Raw genomic sequence first — 19,864 nt, 5'->3', positions numbered from 1 at the left:
GACTGTTTCTTTAATCTCAAAACTAGTAGGTATTTTTAAAGGAATATTATTAGAACTAATATCTTTTTTTGTCACTGCAAAATTATTATTAGTTATTTCTATTTTTTTTATATATCTGATTCCTTGTAAAAGATATGTATATACTACAAAAAAGATCAAATAAGTTTCTCCCTTTAGACCACCTCTTTAAAAAAAACATTTTATTATGTTTAAGGTTTATCAAGACGTTTTAAGTAAGTTTTTATTAAAAATTGCAAAACAAAGAATGAACGGAAAGACAAGGCAAAAGGAAACACGGACATTTTCTCAGTATTTTACAAAAGAACCAGTAACATTTTATTGAACACTTTGTGGAAGACATGTAAATATTACAGATAAGTCTACTAGTGTTGAAAAAGGATGAAATAAATACAAACAGAACTTGAAATCCCATAGGGATATATAAAAACATAGTTTTCTTTTAAAAGTCTCCATTTAGCAAAAAGAAAAAAAAACATTTTCAGTACTAAGCATAAATACAAACAAGTTTCTAAAATCTATGCCCTATAGATTACCTGGTTATTATAGCTAACATACATAATTAAAATCATACAAGATCATTTTTTATGACGTACAAAATAGGCAATTTTGTTTGTTATTGTGACCGTTAATGCTAACAGTTGGAAATTCGGATGCATCATGAAACAAACCATTCTGCAGCATAGCTTCTCAAATCCTGAGTAAGGTTGAGTCGGAACTTAAACGTGGGGCTACGATCCGCTGTAAAGCCACCTTTTTACCATAACTATCGGCTTCATATGTTGTAGTTGCTTGAGCACAAGATCAGCACCGTCTGAAAGGGATTTATCTATGACTATTTTGACATTGTTTCCGGATTTTAGATGCAGGGGGTTTTTAAAATCGACGGGATTCTCACCGCCCCTGATCTCATCAGAAGTTTTACTTTTAGCTGAGGCTTTCGCTCTGTGAGTTTGCTGCCGTTTACACGGCACCTCACAGCTGGGCTTCTCATTTAACTTCCGTTTAGAAGGGTTTGTCGACTCTGAGGTTTCCAAGAACTTAAGGAAAGAATCCTCAAGCCCCAAAGGCTTAAAAGACCCTGGCGTGGCCCCGTCATCACGTTGCTCTTGATCAGCAGGGGTACCAGGATTTGAGTTCTCCCTTGAATTGTTAACAGTCGAGCGGTTTCTGAGGGTCTGTATTCTCTGTGGACAAGCTGGTGTGGGATGTGCGGGTTTCCTTGGACGCCCTCTTTTAATGCCTCCCTCTGTGACAGTGGAAGCGTGCGATTCTGCGCCGTCATCGTTGGACAACTTGCCGTCCTCTTGGCCTACTTTGTCTGCCACCGGCTCCTCCGTTTTCTGCTCGCATTGCTTTTCGCCGTCGTCTGGCTCCGTCTCCTCAGAGGACGAGGCTGACACGGCTTCTGTTTTCTCCGCTTCTTTGAATCTGGAGCGAGAGTACTTTTTGCAGAAAATGAACTGACTCCTCTGGTCTTCGATGTATTTCTCAGTGAGGCCATGAGTGGTGTAATGCTTAAAAATACTTCTCTCCGCTCGCTCTACAGCGTCGCAGCCAACAATCATGCACGGGTATTGCAGAGAAGACTTCTTAGTGCACATGGCTGACGCCTCTTCGTGCGATTTTAATGTTGGCTTGCCAAAACTGGTCCAGTGTTCAGCAGGCTTTGCGTCCTTCTTTTTAGTGTTTTTCTTTTTGGCTTTTAATTTGTTTTCTACATTCTCTTTCCCATTGTTGACCCCAGGAAAGAGTCCAATGGATTTAGTCCTCCTTCCGTCGGTCGCTTTGGGATCATAAACATAGTCGTGCTTCTTGATCAGATGCCGGAGGAGATTTGATTTTGTAGTGTACACACGGTCACATCCATCATACTCGCACCGGAAGGTCGGGTCAACTGAGCCACTCTCGGAAATGGCGATTTCCTTGTGGTAGTTCTTGATGTGTTCGATATACTTGTCCACAGAGTCGAACGGAAGGGCGCACTCTGTGCGGTCACAGTTAAACGTCCCTATGGTCATGCTGGCCATCATGGAAGTAGCTTTGTCACGACTGAACTTGTGGAGTAAGAGGTAATGCTGCACTAACCTTGTGATTCCCATGAACACTCTGGAGCAGTTTTTCACCTGACACCTGACTTCATTGTCCTTTCCCATTGGTAATTCAACGCTTTCTTGCACATTGTTCACGCTTGTGTTTTCAGCATCTGAGTCAATTTCATTAGGAGGCAGCGACGCCTGATGCATGGCACGGTAATGAAGTATTAAGTTGTGCTGAATTGTGAACGCTGCTGTGCATCCTTCATGTACACAGCGGTATGGTCTGTACGGACTGTAGGCATTGTCTGTGTCGCTCATTTTGAGGCTCACCCTCTTCTGAACTTTCTCTTTCTTCTCCTTGGTCGGTGTGCTTTTAGAGCTGCTGGGTCTTTCTGGGGATGATAATGTGGATTCATTTGAGGACTTTGGTTCTTTTGCTCTACTCTGTGGCAAACTGGATTTTTCTTGCTGCGCCTTGGTTTTACCGACAGGGCTCAATTTTTCTTTCAAACTGGAAATCACTTTAGTGTCTGGTCTTTTCTTTAGCTCTAGTTTAGGTTTCTCTGGAGCTTTTACGGCTAACTGTGGCCCCTCCACAGGAGCCTTTTCAGTCACATTGCTCACAGGGGATGGTAACCGTGTGACAGTTACCACCTCAGGTGTGGAGGTCTGCTTAATTTCATCTCCCAAAGGGATTTCAGGAATATTTGGAGGTTTTGTTTCTTCAGGTTGAGGTGCAATTGCAACATCAAGCGGCTCTTGCTTTATCAAGGGCATTGCGGGTTTTGAGTTAGTTGTAGCACTGCTGTTGGGTTCAATGTTTGGACCGTTATTGGTGGTTTCGTCCTTATTCAGTCGGAAAGCCCGTCTATTGCGAGCGTTTATCTTTAACTTTAGCATTTCTGCTTTGGACAACCTATGGACTTTTTCATAGTGGATTCTCAGCCCAGTTGTTCTTGTGAACGTTTTGGCACATATCTGACAGGGATATGGGGACAGCTTTGATGGGGTTCTCTTCAACTCTTCTATCATTTCACTAGAATAGTCGTGCATTTTGCTCAAGTGTTTGAATAAAGCCTCTTTTGTCATGAACGAGAAATCACAGTCAGCCTGGTCACATTTAAAGGGTTTGGGCATCTTTTCAGTGGGTTTTTCCTCCTTTTTATTGGGTGGTTTGCTTTTTTCTGTTTCAGAAGCTGGCTCTCTCTTCCTCACACTCTTCTGTGACAACATGGCCTTTCGCATCTTCTCTTGAGCAGCTTCAATTAGGTCCATCTTTTGGAAGGCATGAGACATTTCCATGAGGTTATCCTCCTGATAAGGTCCAACGATGGTTGGATAAGCCATCTCTGTTGCGTTCTCCTGCTGGTTTTCTTGAGAAACTGAGACGGAACTGGAATGGTCCATTATGTTTGTACTGTGGGGCTCTTGTTTCAACATCACAGATGAAGTCAAAGTAGTCAAGCCACAAGATTCCTGTGAGAAATCCCCATTTGGCATGTTGTAGATGGCTCCATTTGCATCAGGAACATGAGGGTCGTTGAGGAAATCAAGAAATGATGTTGGTAGGTCCGCTGTCAAGTCAACTTCATCCAAAGGTCTGCACTGAGAGCGCTTAGACAGATGACCGCCAAGAGATTTGGTGCTGGTGAACTCTCTGAAACACCTCCTGCAGATGACTTTGCCATCCTTAATGATAGCTGGCCACTTCGTACGCTTGCTCAACCTGTTGCGTTTTCCTCTCTGCGCGTCAGAGTCACCACCCTTCTCATCTGAGGGGTTAGCTTCAAAGTCAACATTGGGACAATCATCATCCCCATGGAACTCGCTGTGAGCAACACTGTGTGGACTCATCACGCCATCCACAGAGCTTTCCATCTGTTCATAGACAGGCATTGGCACGTTCTCTGTTTTAATCATTTCATTTGGAGGTTTTGGAGGAACTGGAGCCTCTGGGCTCAGACATTTTATCGGAATATCAACCGAAGAGCACTGAGTGAGACAGGAGCTTTCGCTCGGAGCGTACGGAGTGTGGTAACCCCCTTCAGGAAGGCTGTCAATGGTTGAGATGCTGTTTCCACTATCAAAGTGCCCTGTCATGTTTGCAGCACTTTTCCTCGCGTCTACATTTTCTCCAGTACCATCAGGTTGCATAAGTCCGTACTGATGCCCTCCATTGTGCATTTGCCCACCATTGTCAAGCATTAAGGAACTAGACACGTACTGAGACATCAGACTTGAATCTGAGGGAGCTTGCAACATTGCAGATCCATGTACAGCTGCCACCGGATGATCTCTGTCTGATGGGTGAGGCATTGTGGTTTGATAAGGGTCCGGCTGCCAATGGGGATAGCTGCGTGTTGGGTACTCGTTCATATGAAAGGCATCCGGATAGCAGTTGTTCATGGGAGGCGAGGACCACGACTGAGGCATGTCTGCCGGCATCATTACGTTTTGATTGTTGGGGCACCCCCACGGCGGGTACAGTGTGGGATTGACCATTGGAGTAATAGGCACCGGCTCCATGGATCCAGGATAACACTGAGATGGAGGGGTCGAGCATTCCGCGGAATAATCCATTTGTTGCACCCCTGGTTTGTTGCATAGTATTCCTGGTTGAGTTGACGGTCTGTTCCCCTTTTTAGCTGTAATTTTAGCCACTTTGTTGTATTTCTTTGCCAATTTCCAATCTTCAAATATTTCAGGATGTTGCTTCTTCACATGCCGGGACAAACTTTTGTTTGTGCTGTACGCTCTGGAGCAGTCAGTAGACGGGCAGCAGTGCAGGTTCTCTTCGCTGCCCGCAGGAACCAGAGCAGATGTGCTGCAGGGGTATCCTTGCAATGAACATGGAACTTCCATCTTTATTTGACTGGGAGAAATGATTTGTGGGATCACATTTGGAAATTCGTCATTTAGTCCGTCGCTTGGTAAGTTTTTCCGCAAACTTACCGCAGGTTTTTCTGCAGTGGGAACAGGATACACCTGGGGAATGTCACCCTGCCCGGGTATGTTATGATGGACGTGTTGGGCCTCTGGTTGCAGGTTTACATCAACAGGTGTGGGAGTGGGATTGGTCAATGGAGTGTAGCATTTCTCAGGTTCTTTTATTTCAGGACCTGCCATTGAATTCAGCATGTTTTCAATCGAGTGTTTGACTTTCATGGAAACAGCCTCTTTAGCCATCTCTATTGATCCCCACGCATTTGCTTTTGACGATTCACTTACATAAACATCGGAATAATTTTTTTCATGGCTGAAAGCAACAGATGGCGCGTCTTCTTTGCTTAGAGTCATAGGAGGTGGTGGCGGTGGTGGTTGTGCTTCTGGAGGCGCAGCAGAGGCCTGACCAGCTACTGCGTAATTCAGATTATGATAATTTTGGTGAGATAAAAACTCTGATTGAGAATAGAAGATCTTGCCACAGTTATCGGTTTGACAAGTGTAAGTAAGATAATGCTGGGCCTCATGATCGTACAAAAGATACGCTTCACTGAACACTTGGCCGCAGTTTGGGAACATGCACTGGGCCTTAAACTCAGAGTGCATTTTCCTATGCATAAGAAGTTCAGAATTGGAATTAAAACTAGCCTTGCAATCCAGCTGTATACAAATATACGGTTTGCTGCCACAGTGCATCTGCAAATGGTCATTAAGGTGCCGGACATTCACAAACTGCCTCCTGCAGTACTGACACACCACTTTCTGCTTCTGTATTTCTAAAAATCTCATGGCCTCCTCGTCGTCTTTGTGAGATCTGACGTGAGCCATGAGATTGCGGAAAAACTTGAACGCTTTCGAGCAGTTTTTTACCGGACAGAAACAGTCCTGACTGATCTGCGAGTCGGAGACAGGTTGCTCCATCTTAATGGGAGCTCCCAACTGTCCGGCGATTTGGGATTCGCCTCTACCTGGGCTCATGTGTGCCTTAACTGCGAGCTTCGAAATCTTTGAGGGACTTTTCGGGGAATGGGGCGGTTTTGCCACCTTTCTCGCAGCTTTCATTGCAGCTAGTCTCTCTTTGCATGATTGCTTCACGTGTGATGCTACATGAGGCTCTAAAATCTCCCTACTCTCAAAACTATCGGCGCAAATCGGACAAAGATACATCCCATCCTTGAAATGTTTCTGTGCGTGGCGAACAATTCGGTGGCCCAAGAACTCTTTGTCACATAAAACACAATACTGCATGTAGGCCCGCCAGTTTCTGAAGCGAGCAGAGACAAAACCCTGCTCTCTGAGTTTTTTAGCCTCTCTATTTTTCTCCTTTTCATCTGTAATTTCATTCAGTTCGTTTGTAGTGGTCAACAGGAAGTCCTCCAAATCTTTGTACTCGGGGAGTTTGCCGAGTGCGCTCTCCATCTCCTGTTCATCTGTGTCATTGAGTGTGTCGATAGATGAGACAATAGCGGCCTCCTCGCCCATCAACGCTAAGCAGTTGCGCTTCAGCGTTTTCCAGTCCCAGAACTCCGGATCAAAAGGCCACTGTGTCTTCAAGGCCAGCAGTAACTCGCACCGTAGAGAATTGGGCACTGGAAGGCTCCCTTCTTCCTCTGACTTCTGGTCGGGCTCATTGTACAGTGACTCCACAGCGTAATAGGATTCAACAGTAGGCTGCAGGAGGAACTCGGTCAGCTGGCATGCCCGCTTCACCTCTAGGTCAGTTGGCAGGAGGCAGTAAATCGTCTTACAGATGGTAGATTTGCTGTCTTTGTGATCGCTGGAGGTCATTTTCAGAGCTTGAATGCACATTTCCACACAAACAGGGAGCCCCACCTCTCCAACCTAGGATAAACACAAATATAAACAGTTATTGGAGCCATAATGGTTTGAAACAGATTCTGTTCAAATATAATCACCATGATAGTCAATAATAAAGACTACCCTTGTGAAAATGGCAATTTTGGTGGTTTTAATATGTTCTTGTGGCATTTCTCGGATGCTGGAGGACATGTATACAAAAAGTTAAACTTAAAATTTCCTTTCTGCGTATTTCTTTATTCAAAATGTTGTTAATAAGGAGCAGACAAAAAAAGGCAGTTTGAAAAAGGTCGTTGCTACATAGAAGATAAGCTGGACAGGCCACAAGCTCCCTGCTCTGCGACAGGGAGGGGTTGCTCCGCGCCAACGATACCGCCCACAGAGACAAATTTCTAATGAACTTCTGCTGCTCTGCAGAAACTATGTCCAAGAAAACGACACAGGGTTTGTTTTTTTTCCAATTTGTGCTAAAAACTGCAGAATCAACGCTTTTAAAAGAGATCAAAAGATGATCGGAGTGGGTCTTTAAACACATTTGAACCTGTTTCTGTTCTTTTCTGAGTAGCAGAGTTAAGATACATTTCCAACACTTATTTTAGTTTTCAAAAATTATTTTTGGTAAATATTCTTACTTCATTCTGGATGACCTTAATGAGAAACAGCACATGACAGACACTGGTGCAGAGGAGAGCCATCTCTTTGCTGTGACTGAGGAAGGAATCGGCAGACGACTCCAGCCGCATGAGAAGTTTACTCCAAAACAAAGTGAGTTCCCTGCAAAGGTTGATGAAACAAATTGGTTGAGATAGAAATAAAAAAGGTTGAAAACATGATCATCTAGCACTGTTTGCAATAAAACTAGGATCAGTTTACTCACCAAGCACAGTAAACTTCTCCTTGGAGGAGCTGCCGCTTGAGAAAGGTTGTACACAAACAGAGCGCTCCCTTCTCGTCCCCCTCTGACTCTAAGTTGCAGATCATTTCCAGAGCATCTTTACAGTCTATCAGAGCAATCTGTTAGAGAGAAAGCAAGAAACAAAATAGGAGAAACAATTTGAATTTGGTTCAAATTGTTCAAAAGGAGATGTCGGATATGAAGATACGCTGCTAAGTGCTTATGGCAAATAGATTGTCGGGAAGAAGCAACGTGTGTCACGTTCAGAATTGTTTTAGTTGGCTACATTTATTCGACCACATTTCAATAGATTGCTGTGTCTCACTGTTGTGGTTTTATGGCATTGTTTTCAAAAGAACTACTTTAGGGAAACTAAAAGGTCGCTTTCAGGGTGACGTCACGGGCGCATGTGCAAAACAAGACACAGAAAAGCATGTAAGAAGTGTTTTCAGCTGTGTTAAAAAAATTAAACAGTTGGGCCCTTTATTCTGTCTGATAACTCGACAATCATTGCTTTACATTTGTCCGCGGCTCATTGGTTGCTACATTCCTACTCTATTTACGACGGCTACTGAGGCGATTGTGATCCAGTTGTCAAGACCACCTCCAAGGATGGGTCTAAGAGCGGTTTCTTGTCCCGGACCAGGGTCCACTTGGATGTGTTCAGACTGAATATTTGTTCCAGATTATCGGGTAAAATTAACTCTGGTTCACTTAAAGTGGACCAAATGTGTCCAGTCTGAATACACCCTACGATAAACAACACACATATTACATTATTTTTATTGTATTGTATTTTTATTATTTTTATCTTAGTTTGAGCTTTCTTAGTTATTTTTTTTGTACTGTTTCAGCGCTCATTCAAGTCCTCGTAGAGACACTTGTTTTAAAGTAAAAACTAATAAAAAAAATAAAAAAGCCAAACGGATAATATTGATGGTTAAGAACATTCTAAACACCTAAACAAAGATTTACAGCCGCAACTATAATAAAAACAACCACGAAAAAACATAGATGAAACCATAACAACAAATGATGGTTTAATTCTCTTCTCTAAATTGATTTTTAAAAATTGGCTGCAGGAATTCTTCCTGTTGCTTTAAACAAGAGGGGACGTCATTCTAGAGCCTGAGGGGTCGAGTCTGAAATTCTGTGAATGGGGCGTGACTGGTATGTCCAAATGCCTGTTTTGCTTTTTTTCCTCTGTGCAACGTCAAAAAAGGAATCTTCCTTATTGGAAAACATCACAATTTGAGACAAAAAAGGGACAAATTTAACCCAAAAAAACTGCTTCTCACCTCTTCCATCAGCTGTTCCTGACTTTTTGTCATGCAGGCGCAGAGCAAATAGGTCTGTTTGAAGTTTCCCTGTCCTTCAAATCCTGGAAATTCTGAGCACACTTTCGCGAGGACAGCAGCTTTGTCCACACTGTCCACTTTGATGAGATGCTTTATCCGCATGTTAAGAAGCGTGGGACCCTCCAACTCAAGATACTGATGGACTAAGAGACAAAAAGGAAAAAGTAGAGAAGAACTCAAACCTTTTTGTGTTCTCAGACTAAATCTGATTTAAAAGGTGAAGCACTAACCATGTTCAGTTTGAGGAGTTTGATTGGACAGGATGCTACTCAACGTGGCGTTGGCCCAAACACCATCCTGCTGTGCCAGAGATGTGAGCAGGCGAAGCGGCGAGCTCCCACTTTCTTGCAAAAGGCTGTGTGCCACCTGCAGCAAAACGAGTTTGAAAGCTTTGGCCAGATGCGGTTAAAGCCTGAAGTCAGTCATGACATCACAACCACATGGTTTCCATGCCCAAACACTCACATAAACCAGTTTTAGAAAAAAGTCCCTTTAACTGCGTATCATTTGCGGGACACTGACCTTCATGGAGGACTGGAACTCCTCCCATAAGGCACCGGGGACATGCTGGGGCAGTAGAAACAGCAGCTCCGCACAGCTCCTGTCAACCCAAGAGTCGTTTGTTTAAGCAGATTTAGGTTAAGAACAATGAGGAGTCAAATAAAACTTTTCAGTTTCATATTTACCATCATAAAAAAAAATCTGCCTAAAAATGTTTTGTAAAAAAAAAAAACTTGTTTAATTTGAGATTTTGCTTAAAACAAGTTGTTTTTGAATATCAAATGACTCAACAAGTCAGATTAAAACATGTAATTACCTTTCAATGAAAAGTTACTAGTAAGTTTGTCTGGTCCTATATCAAGTGTAATAAGACCTTTAAACAAGAAATGTGACCAAAATACTTGAATTTTATGTTTTCCAGCAGGATGCCCCGGCAATCAAAATACTGATTCATCATTATCTTTATTCTGTTATTAAACATATTTTGCATAATAGTCTAAAAGATAAGAATGATGTGTAAATAGTTTAGAGATAAAAACAATTTTAAAACTTTATATTTTCTTTCAATTTTGGTTTCATTGTGTTTCTATTTCTACAGTAGTGTTTATAACAAATACAATATTTCATAATTGACATTTTTGGCACATAGCTGTTGAAAGTGCTATTGTTAAGGAGTTGGGGCCCAGAAGGAAGAGCAACCTGTACCATTAATACAGTCATTTTATGACCATAAGATACCTGCATCCCATCACTACCCAGCCCATTTTGCAGCTTTTTCTTTCATGCATTCAGGCACACTGAGGGTTTTTTTTTTTTACCCATAATACACTGGGGCTAGAGTTTTACTTCAGCTTGATTGTCTGCATTCACACTGAGAGTGAAGAGGCAGCTCAGTCATTTGTTTGGTTCGCCCAAGAGTTCAGATTGGCAAAGGACTATTCACTGAAAAGTAAGTGAATAGCACTTTAGGTGCTTTTAGTTTGAAAGATGTGACCATATTAGGAAGGCTTTATATAAATAATTACATCACTTACTCTCATTTTTAGTTTTTTTGGAATTTATACATTTTGGAGGCCATTAATCATGCTGAATATAACTTTTTCTCTTGTTCATTGACTCTAAAGTGCACACTAAATGACTATAAAAATTTAATATCTTATATGCAGTTACATCTGTTGTAGTTTTTTTTGTTTTTTCCTTTTTTACTCACAGTGCTAACTTTTCAAGTAGGAGTGGCACATTTTCGCACGCAGAGGAGAGACAGGAAGAAGCCTTCGCGAAGCTGAGGATGGCAATGGTGTAAACCTCCAGCAAAGGCAGCGGATCCTCATCTGTTTTCCACCGGCCGGCATGCTCCACCAGGACCTACAGGAGCAACAGGCAAATGTTTGTAATTAGATCAAAAGTTCTGCAACATGCTGAAATCATATCAATTCTGCACATGATCGAATAATAGGTGGATAGTAGGAATCCCATTTAAAGGGATATTTTAAGATCATTCAAAAATGATTCATTTTGTTCCACTCCCATCTTCTTTTTATGTATTTAAAAAAAAATCAGAAATGCAATTTTAAGTCTTGATATTTAGAAAAATGCCACAAGAACAGGAAAAAAAACACTATTTTCATCAGTTGATCTTTAAGGTTTTTGAGAAAATGTAAACATTTGTTAATATCTAGTACTTTAAGACTACCAAAAATAACAAGTAGAAGCAATTTTTAAGGCTTAAACCAAAATATACTTATTATATATATCTATTTCCTTTAACTGTGTTGTTATAAGTGACACTAATCTTGCAGCTGCAACCAGTGATAAACTTTTTTTTTTTCAACCAAGCCACACTTTTTATAATGCAAAAATGAAATAATGAAAAATTGAGATGCCTCGGGAGCTAAACGGCCCCCAAATATAGGGCTGCACGTGCATGGATCCCGTTATCGAGCTAATTGATGTTGGATGTAATGGAGTCAGTGTCCATTGACACACTTTCCTCTCAAAGCCCGGGTCTCATTCAGATGCTGCTGGTTTTGCACCGGTTTTCATCAAGCCTCACGCGGGCGATGGTTCCCGTCACGTAATAACTCATGTGATCCGCTTTAATAATTCGTGCAAAAGGCCCGAGCTAGCATCCTAAAGAAGGAGGGGGGGGGGTGCCCCTCTGGTCTTTCAAACGTCCCTAAAGTAATCTCGTTTATATATTAGCGGGGAAACTCAACGAGCATCCATCCAGCTGCACCCTTTGTGCTGTTTCTGTTGCTATCATCGCGCGGGGGGAATTCGGTGCACATCAGCACACTCCTGCAAAAATTTCGCTAACGCAGCTATCCATCTTTTTTTCTTTTTTTGCACAGCATGACCACTGCACAGGGCAGGGGGACCCAGCATACCAGCTAGCAACAATCATCTGCTATTAGCTCTCTGGCCTGGAAAATACGTGTAATTCTTGCACCGCTTTGGGAGACCTCACCGGCGTCTTCACGTCTCCCAAATGGTCAGACTTTACAAATACGTGCACGTCACGCACAAACATCCCGCAGAGACGGGGTGAAATCACCCGGGGAGATTTTTTCCCCCCTCATCTCCAAATGCCAATTAGCTAGCTAGGCTGCTAGCCCCCTTAGCTACATTGTTGTAGCCAACGTAGACGCGCATCCTCGGCCAGGAAGCCGGAGAGGGGCTGCAGGCTACCCCGGGATGAGCAGCAGGATCCCCGCACTAACCTGGCAAAAGTCCTGGCAGAAAAGCAGGGAGGCTTCCAAGGGGGACTTTGTGCTCTCTTTCAACGCCGTGGTCAGACCCTGGAAGCGCTCGCGGAGCTCCTCGATAGCTTTCGGCGTATCATATTCCTTCTCTGTCTCCCCCTCCGCCATCTTCACAACAATCACGACCGCGTACGCACAGATGTTACGCTGCCAGACGGGCACACGCACGCGCACGCAGGGGGGGAAGGGAGAGCACACATCGTGCTCCGCATTCAGACCCCTGATTTCCAACCAGCACAGCCCGTGGATTCGCCCATCAGGAAACCCGAATGGTTTTTCCCAGCTAGGGATTAAGAAAAAACCAAAAGGAGGCCTTTCCAACGACTAGGACAGAGCTAACGTGTTCCTATGGTAAAAAACCTCTTATTACAGCATGTATTAAGAGGTAGCGACTATAGGATCGCAATAAATATCTTTAAAATGTAACAACCTCAATCCACAATGTTCCAAAAGCTGATGAAAATGGTGTTTTTATTGTTTTTGACATGTTTTGGTGGCATTTTTCTGAGGATGGAAGACACAAATAAAGAAAATTAAGCTTAAAATGGCTTTTATGAGTAATTTTTTATTCAAATGATTTTAAATCAGGAGCAGACGAAGCTTGAATGTGTGATATAGAAGGTATTACATCAATCATCCCCATCTCTTTTGCTCCATACTGATCATTAGCTGCAGTTCTATTACACATATTCGCAAAACCATATCAAAATTCTAGAAATGTCAAAAAAAAGTTGTAATTACACTGTTTCCATTCAAGCAAAATTACCTGTATGCAAATAAACACAGAGTCATTAAAAGACATGGCAACAGATGTGATTTCTGCCACGTCACTCATCATCTATCAAAGGAGACGTTGGCCTCTTATTCAGGCCGTGGAGCGGCAAGCTCCTCACACGTGGGAGCGCCTACGGGTCAATTGTTTAGAGTTGTTGGTCACATGACTCATTGTACTCGAAAAAAGTGTTTCCATTGCAGTTTTGCGAAATGTATCCATTTCGATACGCCTCAAAAATCACTTCCTCCAAGCGCAAAAGCTTTTCTTTGATAAATACAAGTTTTTCGAAATTGTGTTTCTGTTAGGAGAATTTAGTATCGCAAATCCAATATAACTGCGCAATATAACTGGAAACGCAGTGATCGACTGTAAATGAGAACTGGACTGAGTGAACCCTCCCCTCCAAACAGGAAGTACCTGCTGGCTCCAAGATGCCAAAAACCCCTCGACTTCTATTGAGAAATAAACAGCTAATACTCAGTCAGTATAATTGTCCGAATAACCAATAGTAGTTTGACTGCATGCCTCTGATACTTTTGTTCTTGCAAATTCTCGTTTTGTTTTCATGATATTTTTTCTTGATTGCAGGTCATTCACGTTATAAACTGACCAATCGGATGCCTTAATAACAGCAGTTGGTGCCCGCTGGCTCCCACCTCAAACATTTAGAAAGGTTTGATTGACTGATTTTCCCAAACCCACTTTCAGTGCGGACTGAGAACAAGCTTATTTGTGATTGGCGACAGCAGGTGCCATAGAAATGTTGACTAAGACTGAGTCAGACTAATCACTGTTTACTTAAGTCATTTCACACCAAGCTGAAGAAGAAGTCTGTAAAATGGCGACTGAATTGTCTTAATTTCGCTGAAGCCTCAAGTAAGGCAACTTTAGTGGATGATGTCACACTCTTGCACTCGCTCAGCCCAGTTCTCTTATACAGCCAATGATTCTGACACATCCACTTGTACACAAACACTTTTGCTATGAAGTCACTTTTGCTGGGTAATTTTGACCCAATATAATATACCCAACAAAAAGTACTTGTCAGGAAAAGTAAATCAAAACATGGCAACACATGATAAATTTAAGTGGTTCTCTTTTATTTTCAACTGTGAGATGTGTAACAAAATGAAAAAGAAAAAAATAGGAAGCACTTGTTTTCTCTAAAACATTGTCACACAGAGTAAACGGCTGTCAGTTCTTTTCTTTTGAACTTCATTTTTATGATCTATAGGATATAACTGAGCCTCAGAGTGGGGCAGTGTCTGGCCTGATCCTGGGTGGTCGTAGGTTTGAGTCCTCGGTCAGGTCATGCCAAACCCCTCCCTGCTTGTCACTCAGCCTTGAGGCATTAGATTGGGAGGTTAAACCACCAAAATTGCTCTGCCGCTCATCTATCACTGCAGGTTAAATGTGGAGAGCAAATTTCCTCTTACTTTTGAAGTTTACTTGTTTCTGAAACGATTAATGTTACAGTTTAATTTGCTGGTCTAGTTTGATTTTGTCTATAATTTTACACATTTTATTAATTTCTTTAATTTTTCGTTTGATGTCTTGTATTAAGGCTTGCTTGGTTTTGTTTTTTTAATGTCAGTGGATTAACACATGACTCACATTTTTGAGCGGAAAGTTTTATTGCTTTTAACAAATACAATTGATCAAATACATTTACCAGTGTAAAAATGACAGCTAGTTACATTTACAGATCCAAGAAAACTGCAAAAAATACTATCAGGTATTGCCAAAAACGAGCAGTTTGCATTGAAGAAGAGCTTTTGCTTTTTTTTTTTTTTTTTAAGAATCCAACTCTTTTCCAAAGCTGAGCACAGACTGATCTCCTCTTCTCACATCTTGTGATAATAGCAGGTGCTGCAGTGACACTCCGTATGGTTTCTCACTGGGATGGTATGTTCGATTGTCTGAAAGAGGAACTGAAGGAGGAAAGGGCATTACAAACAAGTTTACATGCACTTTTAAAACTTTTAAGTCATCTTTTAATCTAATTTTTAAAGTTTTCCCAGTGTTTTCTTAAATTATGACTATACTTTTCTTTGGGCCAAAGTTAATGAAAAAAACGGTAGTTTTCTAGGACATAGTTTCTGTGGAGCGGCAGGAGTTCATTAGAAATTTGCCTCTGATTTGAGCGCAACAAAATAAAATACTACAAAAACCCTGCATAAACGAAATCCTAAGAAAGTAAGCCACAAAAAAATGCCAAATTTTCTTGTTTTGGAATAAAAATAATGAATAATCTTAGTGACTGTAATTCTTTTTCTTAAAATACGAATTCTTGGTGAGACCTTTCTTCTTACCCCATTGGCAGTTCATGTTGTTGCTTATTCATAGAAAATCTACCAATGGGATAAGAATATTTTACTTATCTCTAAGGGGCCTTTTTTAAAAATGAAATAATCAAAAATAAACTTGTATTTTGTTATGAAAAGGTTTCTGTGATTCCTTCATCCTCAACATCTACCTTGATTGTTGACAAATTTTAACTCGAATCAGTGCACCAACTTTTAAGAATTCTTGGATTTTGTTAAAGTTGCGGTTATTTCATTCAATAAAAATGATTTAAAAGAGCATTTAAAATTTGACAGGAAGTTATTACTACAGTATAGCAAAATTTAATAAAATCCTCAAAGCAACAAACTATTGTAACAACATAAAAGTAGTTAAGTATTTTTAGGACCATATCGGAGAGTTTTAGAAAGAGTTTAAAGTCACAATCAGCTAAAAATATAGATTTGACTCCCATTGAAATGCTTAAGTCTCCTCCAAAGTTCCAATCTAGGTTGGAGACCATATGTGGCTTTCTATGAAGGACCATAGATCCATAAGGCCACCCCCAGCACTCCCCACACCTCGTGGCTGTGCTTTGCAACACAGCAAGTTGCCTCTGAAGTGATGTTCTTTGGAACTGTCATGGTCTGCATAGCTCGCAGTGGTGTTGGGTACGCTCTGGAGAAGCAACATCCTATGCACTGGTAGACCGGTTTACCTTCCCTTGAGAATATGCTGTTTTTCTCCAGCCGGCATTCCATGCAGTCCACTATGTTTAGAGAGAAGAAGAAGACATCACAGTAAAGCTGTCAGTCCATAAGCCTTTATGTTCATTCCTGAGACAATTCTTACAGTTTGAGGAAGCCAGATTGGAGTAGGTGTCGGCTGTGCAAAGAAGAATAGACATCAGCAGAACAGACACTTCAGCTGATTTCAAAAAGCCCATCATAGGAGGAGTAGATTTCTAAACATTTGGAGACAAGTCAAAAGACCTAATCAGACAAAAGTGAGCAGAAAACCATATCTTAAAACAATGAAAATGTGTTACCATGTTATGGGAACGTTTCTCCTTCATCCCTCCGTTCTGCAGGACTCCTTTATAATCGAGGCCTTTTGCTTCGTTTCTTTTTATACCAGCGATCGGAGTGACTTCCTGCCTACGTGATCGTTAATCTCAATGACTCAGTTTGCCTCCTCTCCTTTAATCTGCTAAATGCTCTAAATAATGAAAATACATAATGGAAACTTGTAATGTACCTCCAGCATCCTGATACAGAGTGAACATTTAATCCCTGGATTCTGGTAACCTGGTTACGAAGATTTGTTATCATTTGTCAGGTCAAGTACAGATGGTAGTGTGCGTGTGGGGGTTCTTCTCCATTATGGTCAAGTGGATTAAGAAGGCCATTTGCACATGCATCATTTTTTGAGAGCAAAAAATTAAAAAAGGGGGCGGTTTAAGATTTCTTTATTAAAGAATTTTCCACATGACTGACAGAGTTTTCAAAGACAAAACTAAATAGATTTTATTAATTTTGTTTTGTTTTGCGATCATAAAGTGAAAAGAGTTTTTTATTTTTACAGACTTTTAACCTCTTAAGATCCTAGCTCTTCTTTGACATGCCTTTTTTTTATTTCTCTTCGTTATTTGGGCTTTGATAGCAGAATGAATGAAATGTGAAGTCCACACATGTAAAAGGTTAAATGGGCCACATTTAGATTTAAAAAAGCTTTTAGTTTGTGTAACCCTTGTGCTATCTTAGATGACCCCACCGTTACATTGACGTGTTCTCCCTACCATGACAAAGGTGGAAAGATTTTATGTAATCCATGGACACCAGTGAGGTTCACAAATCATTGAAGAAAAAAGGTTCATTGCACTGTCTAGTGGGTCTACATTACCCAACTGCCAATGGTAAAGTGCCAAGGATAGCACAAGGGTTGAATAAAAGTGGACGATTTTCTTTTTAATGTCCAAACAAAGAAAAATAGTGGTTGGCGCTCCTCAGCAACGAGGTCCTGGTTCACATCTCGGCTCATCAAGGTCATTTATTCATACAATGCATCCTAAAAGTATCAAAGCGCTTCACTTCTTTCACATTTTTTTTACAGCCTTATTCCAAAATGGATAAAATTCATCCTCAACACCCTCAAAGACTATATATATATATATATATATATATATATATATATATATATATATATATATATATATATATATATATATATATATATATATATATATATATATATATATATATATATATATATATATATATATGTGTGTGTGTGTGTGTGTGTTTATACAGTCAGGACCATAAATATTTGGAAAGAGACACAGTTTTTCTAATTTAGTTTCTGTACATTACCACAGTAAATTTTAAATAAAACAACTCAGATGCCATTGAAGTGCAGACTTTCAGCTTTTATTCCATGGGTTGAACAAAACGATTACATAAAAATGTGAACAACTAAAGCATTTTTTAAACACTATCCTTTCATTTCATGGGCTCGTAAGCAATTGGACAAATGATATAACTGAAAACAAAATGGTTATTACTAATATTTGGTTGAAATCCCTTTGTTGGTAATGACAGCCGGAAGTCTTGAACTCATGGACATCACCAGATGCTGGGTTTTCTCCTTCTGAATGCTCTGCCAGGCCTTTACTGCAGCAGCTTTCAGTTGCTGTTTGCTTGTGGGCCTTTCTGTCTGAAGTTTAGTCTTCAAAAAGTGAAATGCATGCTCAGTTGGGTTAAGATCAGGTGACTGACTTGGCCATTCAAGAATATTCCACTTCTTTGCTTTAATAAACTACTGAGTTGTTTTGGCTGTATGTTTTGGGTCGTTGTCCATCTGTATTATGAAACGCCACCCAATCAGTTTGGCTGCATTCACCTGGATCTGCCCAGACAGTATGTGTCTGAACTAGGGCTGCAGCTATCGATTGTTTTTGTAATCGATTAATCTAGCACTTAATCGATCGATTAATCGAGTAATCGGATAAAACGATTTGTGTGTATTTTTGAACAACCAAAACAAATCTTGCATAACAAAAATGATGTGGTTGTAAAATGAACAAGCATTTGATTTCAAAGATCCGCTCTGATGCAAATGTTACTTTTGGTGTTTTTAAGTTGGTCTTGAGAAGTGGCGGAGCTAGAACATTTTGAAGGGGGGGGGCAGAAGACTTTGAAAGGGTGGCACAACACCAAAGTGGAAGGCCATTAAAAATAAAATAATCAGAAAAACATATTTGATCATTATTATTGTTTATATTTCGTGTAAAAATAATGCTTTTGTTATTTTTGCAATGCTTAAAGAAGCCTCGCGGTCCGCCGAAAGGCGAGCTACCGCCTGTCCCAGCCCCAGCCCCTGCCTCTCGGCGCCCCCTCCGCAGCCCGCGCTGGTCGCCGCGGAGGGGGCGCGGAGCGGCTGACGCCGCCCCTCGCTCGCTGCCAGCGGCACGCGCGGGTATGTCAGCTCTATTTTGCAGTAGAGACAATGCACCTTGTTCTCTTCTTTATTAAGTGTGTAACGATCCCACACTTTAGACAATTTCTGCCGTTTATTTATAGATCTATCCTCTGCCATCGCGCCAACTAAATTCAAAAGGTCCGTGTGACACAATCAAATCCCTGCGCCGCGTGTATAGTGCGCGTCATAGGAATTTAACGAGGCTTCGAGGCAGAGTTTTTGCCTCAAGGAATTTTTGTAATCGAGTAACTCGAGGAATCGTTTCAGCCCTACTCTGAGCACCTCCGAATTCATTGGGCTGTTTCTGTCCAGTGTCATGTCATCAATAAACACTGCTGTCCCAGTGCCACTAGCAGCCATGCACGCCCAGACCATCACACTGCCTCCACAGTGTTTTACTGATGATGTAGTGTGCTTTGGATCATGAGTTTCTCCACGCCTCCTCCATACTTTTCTCTTGCCATCATTCTGGTAGAGGTTGATTTTGGTTTCATCTGTCAAAAAAATGTTTTTCCAGAACTGTGCTGGCTTTTTAGATGCTTTTTAGCAAAGTCCAATCTAGCCTTCCTATTATTGAGGTTTTTGAGTGACTTGCATCTTGCAGTGTACCCTCTTTATCTACTTTCATGCAATCTTCTTTTTATGGTAGACTTAGATATTGATACGCCTACCTCCTGGAGAGTGTTGTTCACTTGGTTGGCTGTTGTGAACGGGTTCCTCTTCACCATGGAAATGATTCTGCGATCATCCACCACTGTTGTCTTCCGTGGACGTCCAGGTCTGACGTCTCTGTTGCTGAGTTCACCAGTGCTTTTTTTCTTTCTCGGGATGTACCACATTGATGATTTTGCCACTCCTAATACTGTAGCAATTTCTCGCATGTTTTTTTTCCTGTTTTCTCAGCTTACTGATGGCTCCTTTCACCTGCATTGAGAGCTCCCTTGACCGTATGTTGTCTGTTCACAGCAAAATCTTCAAAATGCAAGCACGAGTCC

General features: G+C 41.2%; 2 protein-coding genes across 2 annotated transcripts; both read right to left on the bottom strand.

Annotated features, from left to right (window-relative positions):
• Positions 1 to 301: 301 nt before the first annotated feature.
• znf292a (zinc finger protein 292a) lies at positions 302 to 12,582 on the bottom strand. The gene is made up of 8 exons (XM_011490314.3): positions 12,293 to 12,582; positions 10,783 to 10,937; positions 9,594 to 9,672; positions 9,302 to 9,437; positions 9,012 to 9,214; positions 7,696 to 7,832; positions 7,451 to 7,592; positions 302 to 6,842 (listed from the first exon to the last, which is right to left on the bottom strand). The coding sequence occupies exons 1-8, from the start codon at positions 12,440 to 12,442 to the stop codon at positions 750 to 752; spliced, it is 7,095 nt and encodes a 2,364-aa protein (XP_011488616.1). The 5' UTR covers positions 12,443 to 12,582; the 3' UTR covers positions 302 to 749.
• A 2,306-nt stretch (positions 12,583 to 14,888) lies between these two features.
• Positions 14,889 to 16,493, bottom strand: cga (glycoprotein hormones, alpha polypeptide; the record flags this gene model as incomplete). The annotated part of the gene is given in 4 exon segments (NM_001122906.1): positions 14,889 to 15,040; positions 15,974 to 16,161; positions 16,245 to 16,356; positions 16,441 to 16,493. Coding segments are annotated over 4 exon segments (414 nt in total). The 3' UTR covers positions 14,889 to 14,953.
• Positions 16,494 to 19,864: the final 3,371 nt, after the last annotated feature.

This window comes from Oryzias latipes, chromosome 22 (assembly GCF_053564925.1).
Source record: "Oryzias latipes strain Hd-rR chromosome 22, Olatipes_Hd-rR_3.1".
Taxonomy (NCBI): Eukaryota; Metazoa; Chordata; class Actinopteri; order Beloniformes; family Adrianichthyidae; genus Oryzias; species Oryzias latipes.
Note: the sequence above shows the minus strand (reverse complement) of the source record. Positions and strands in the feature narration are given on the sequence as shown.

Excerpts from the sequence above, each read along its gene's own strand:
- znf292a (XM_011490314.3), bottom strand. The coding sequence starts at position 12,442 with ATGGCGGAGGGGGAGACAGAGAAGGAATATGATACGCCGAAAGCTATC. Across the intron at positions 9,215-9,301 it reads AACTCCTCAAACTGAACATG|TCCATCAGTATCTTGAGTTG; the intron begins GTTAGTGCTTCA and ends TTTGTCTCTTAG. Across the intron at positions 6,843-7,450 it reads TTAAGGTCATCCAGAATGAA|GTTGGAGAGGTGGGGCTCCC; the intron begins GTAAGAATATTT and ends TGTTTATCCTAG.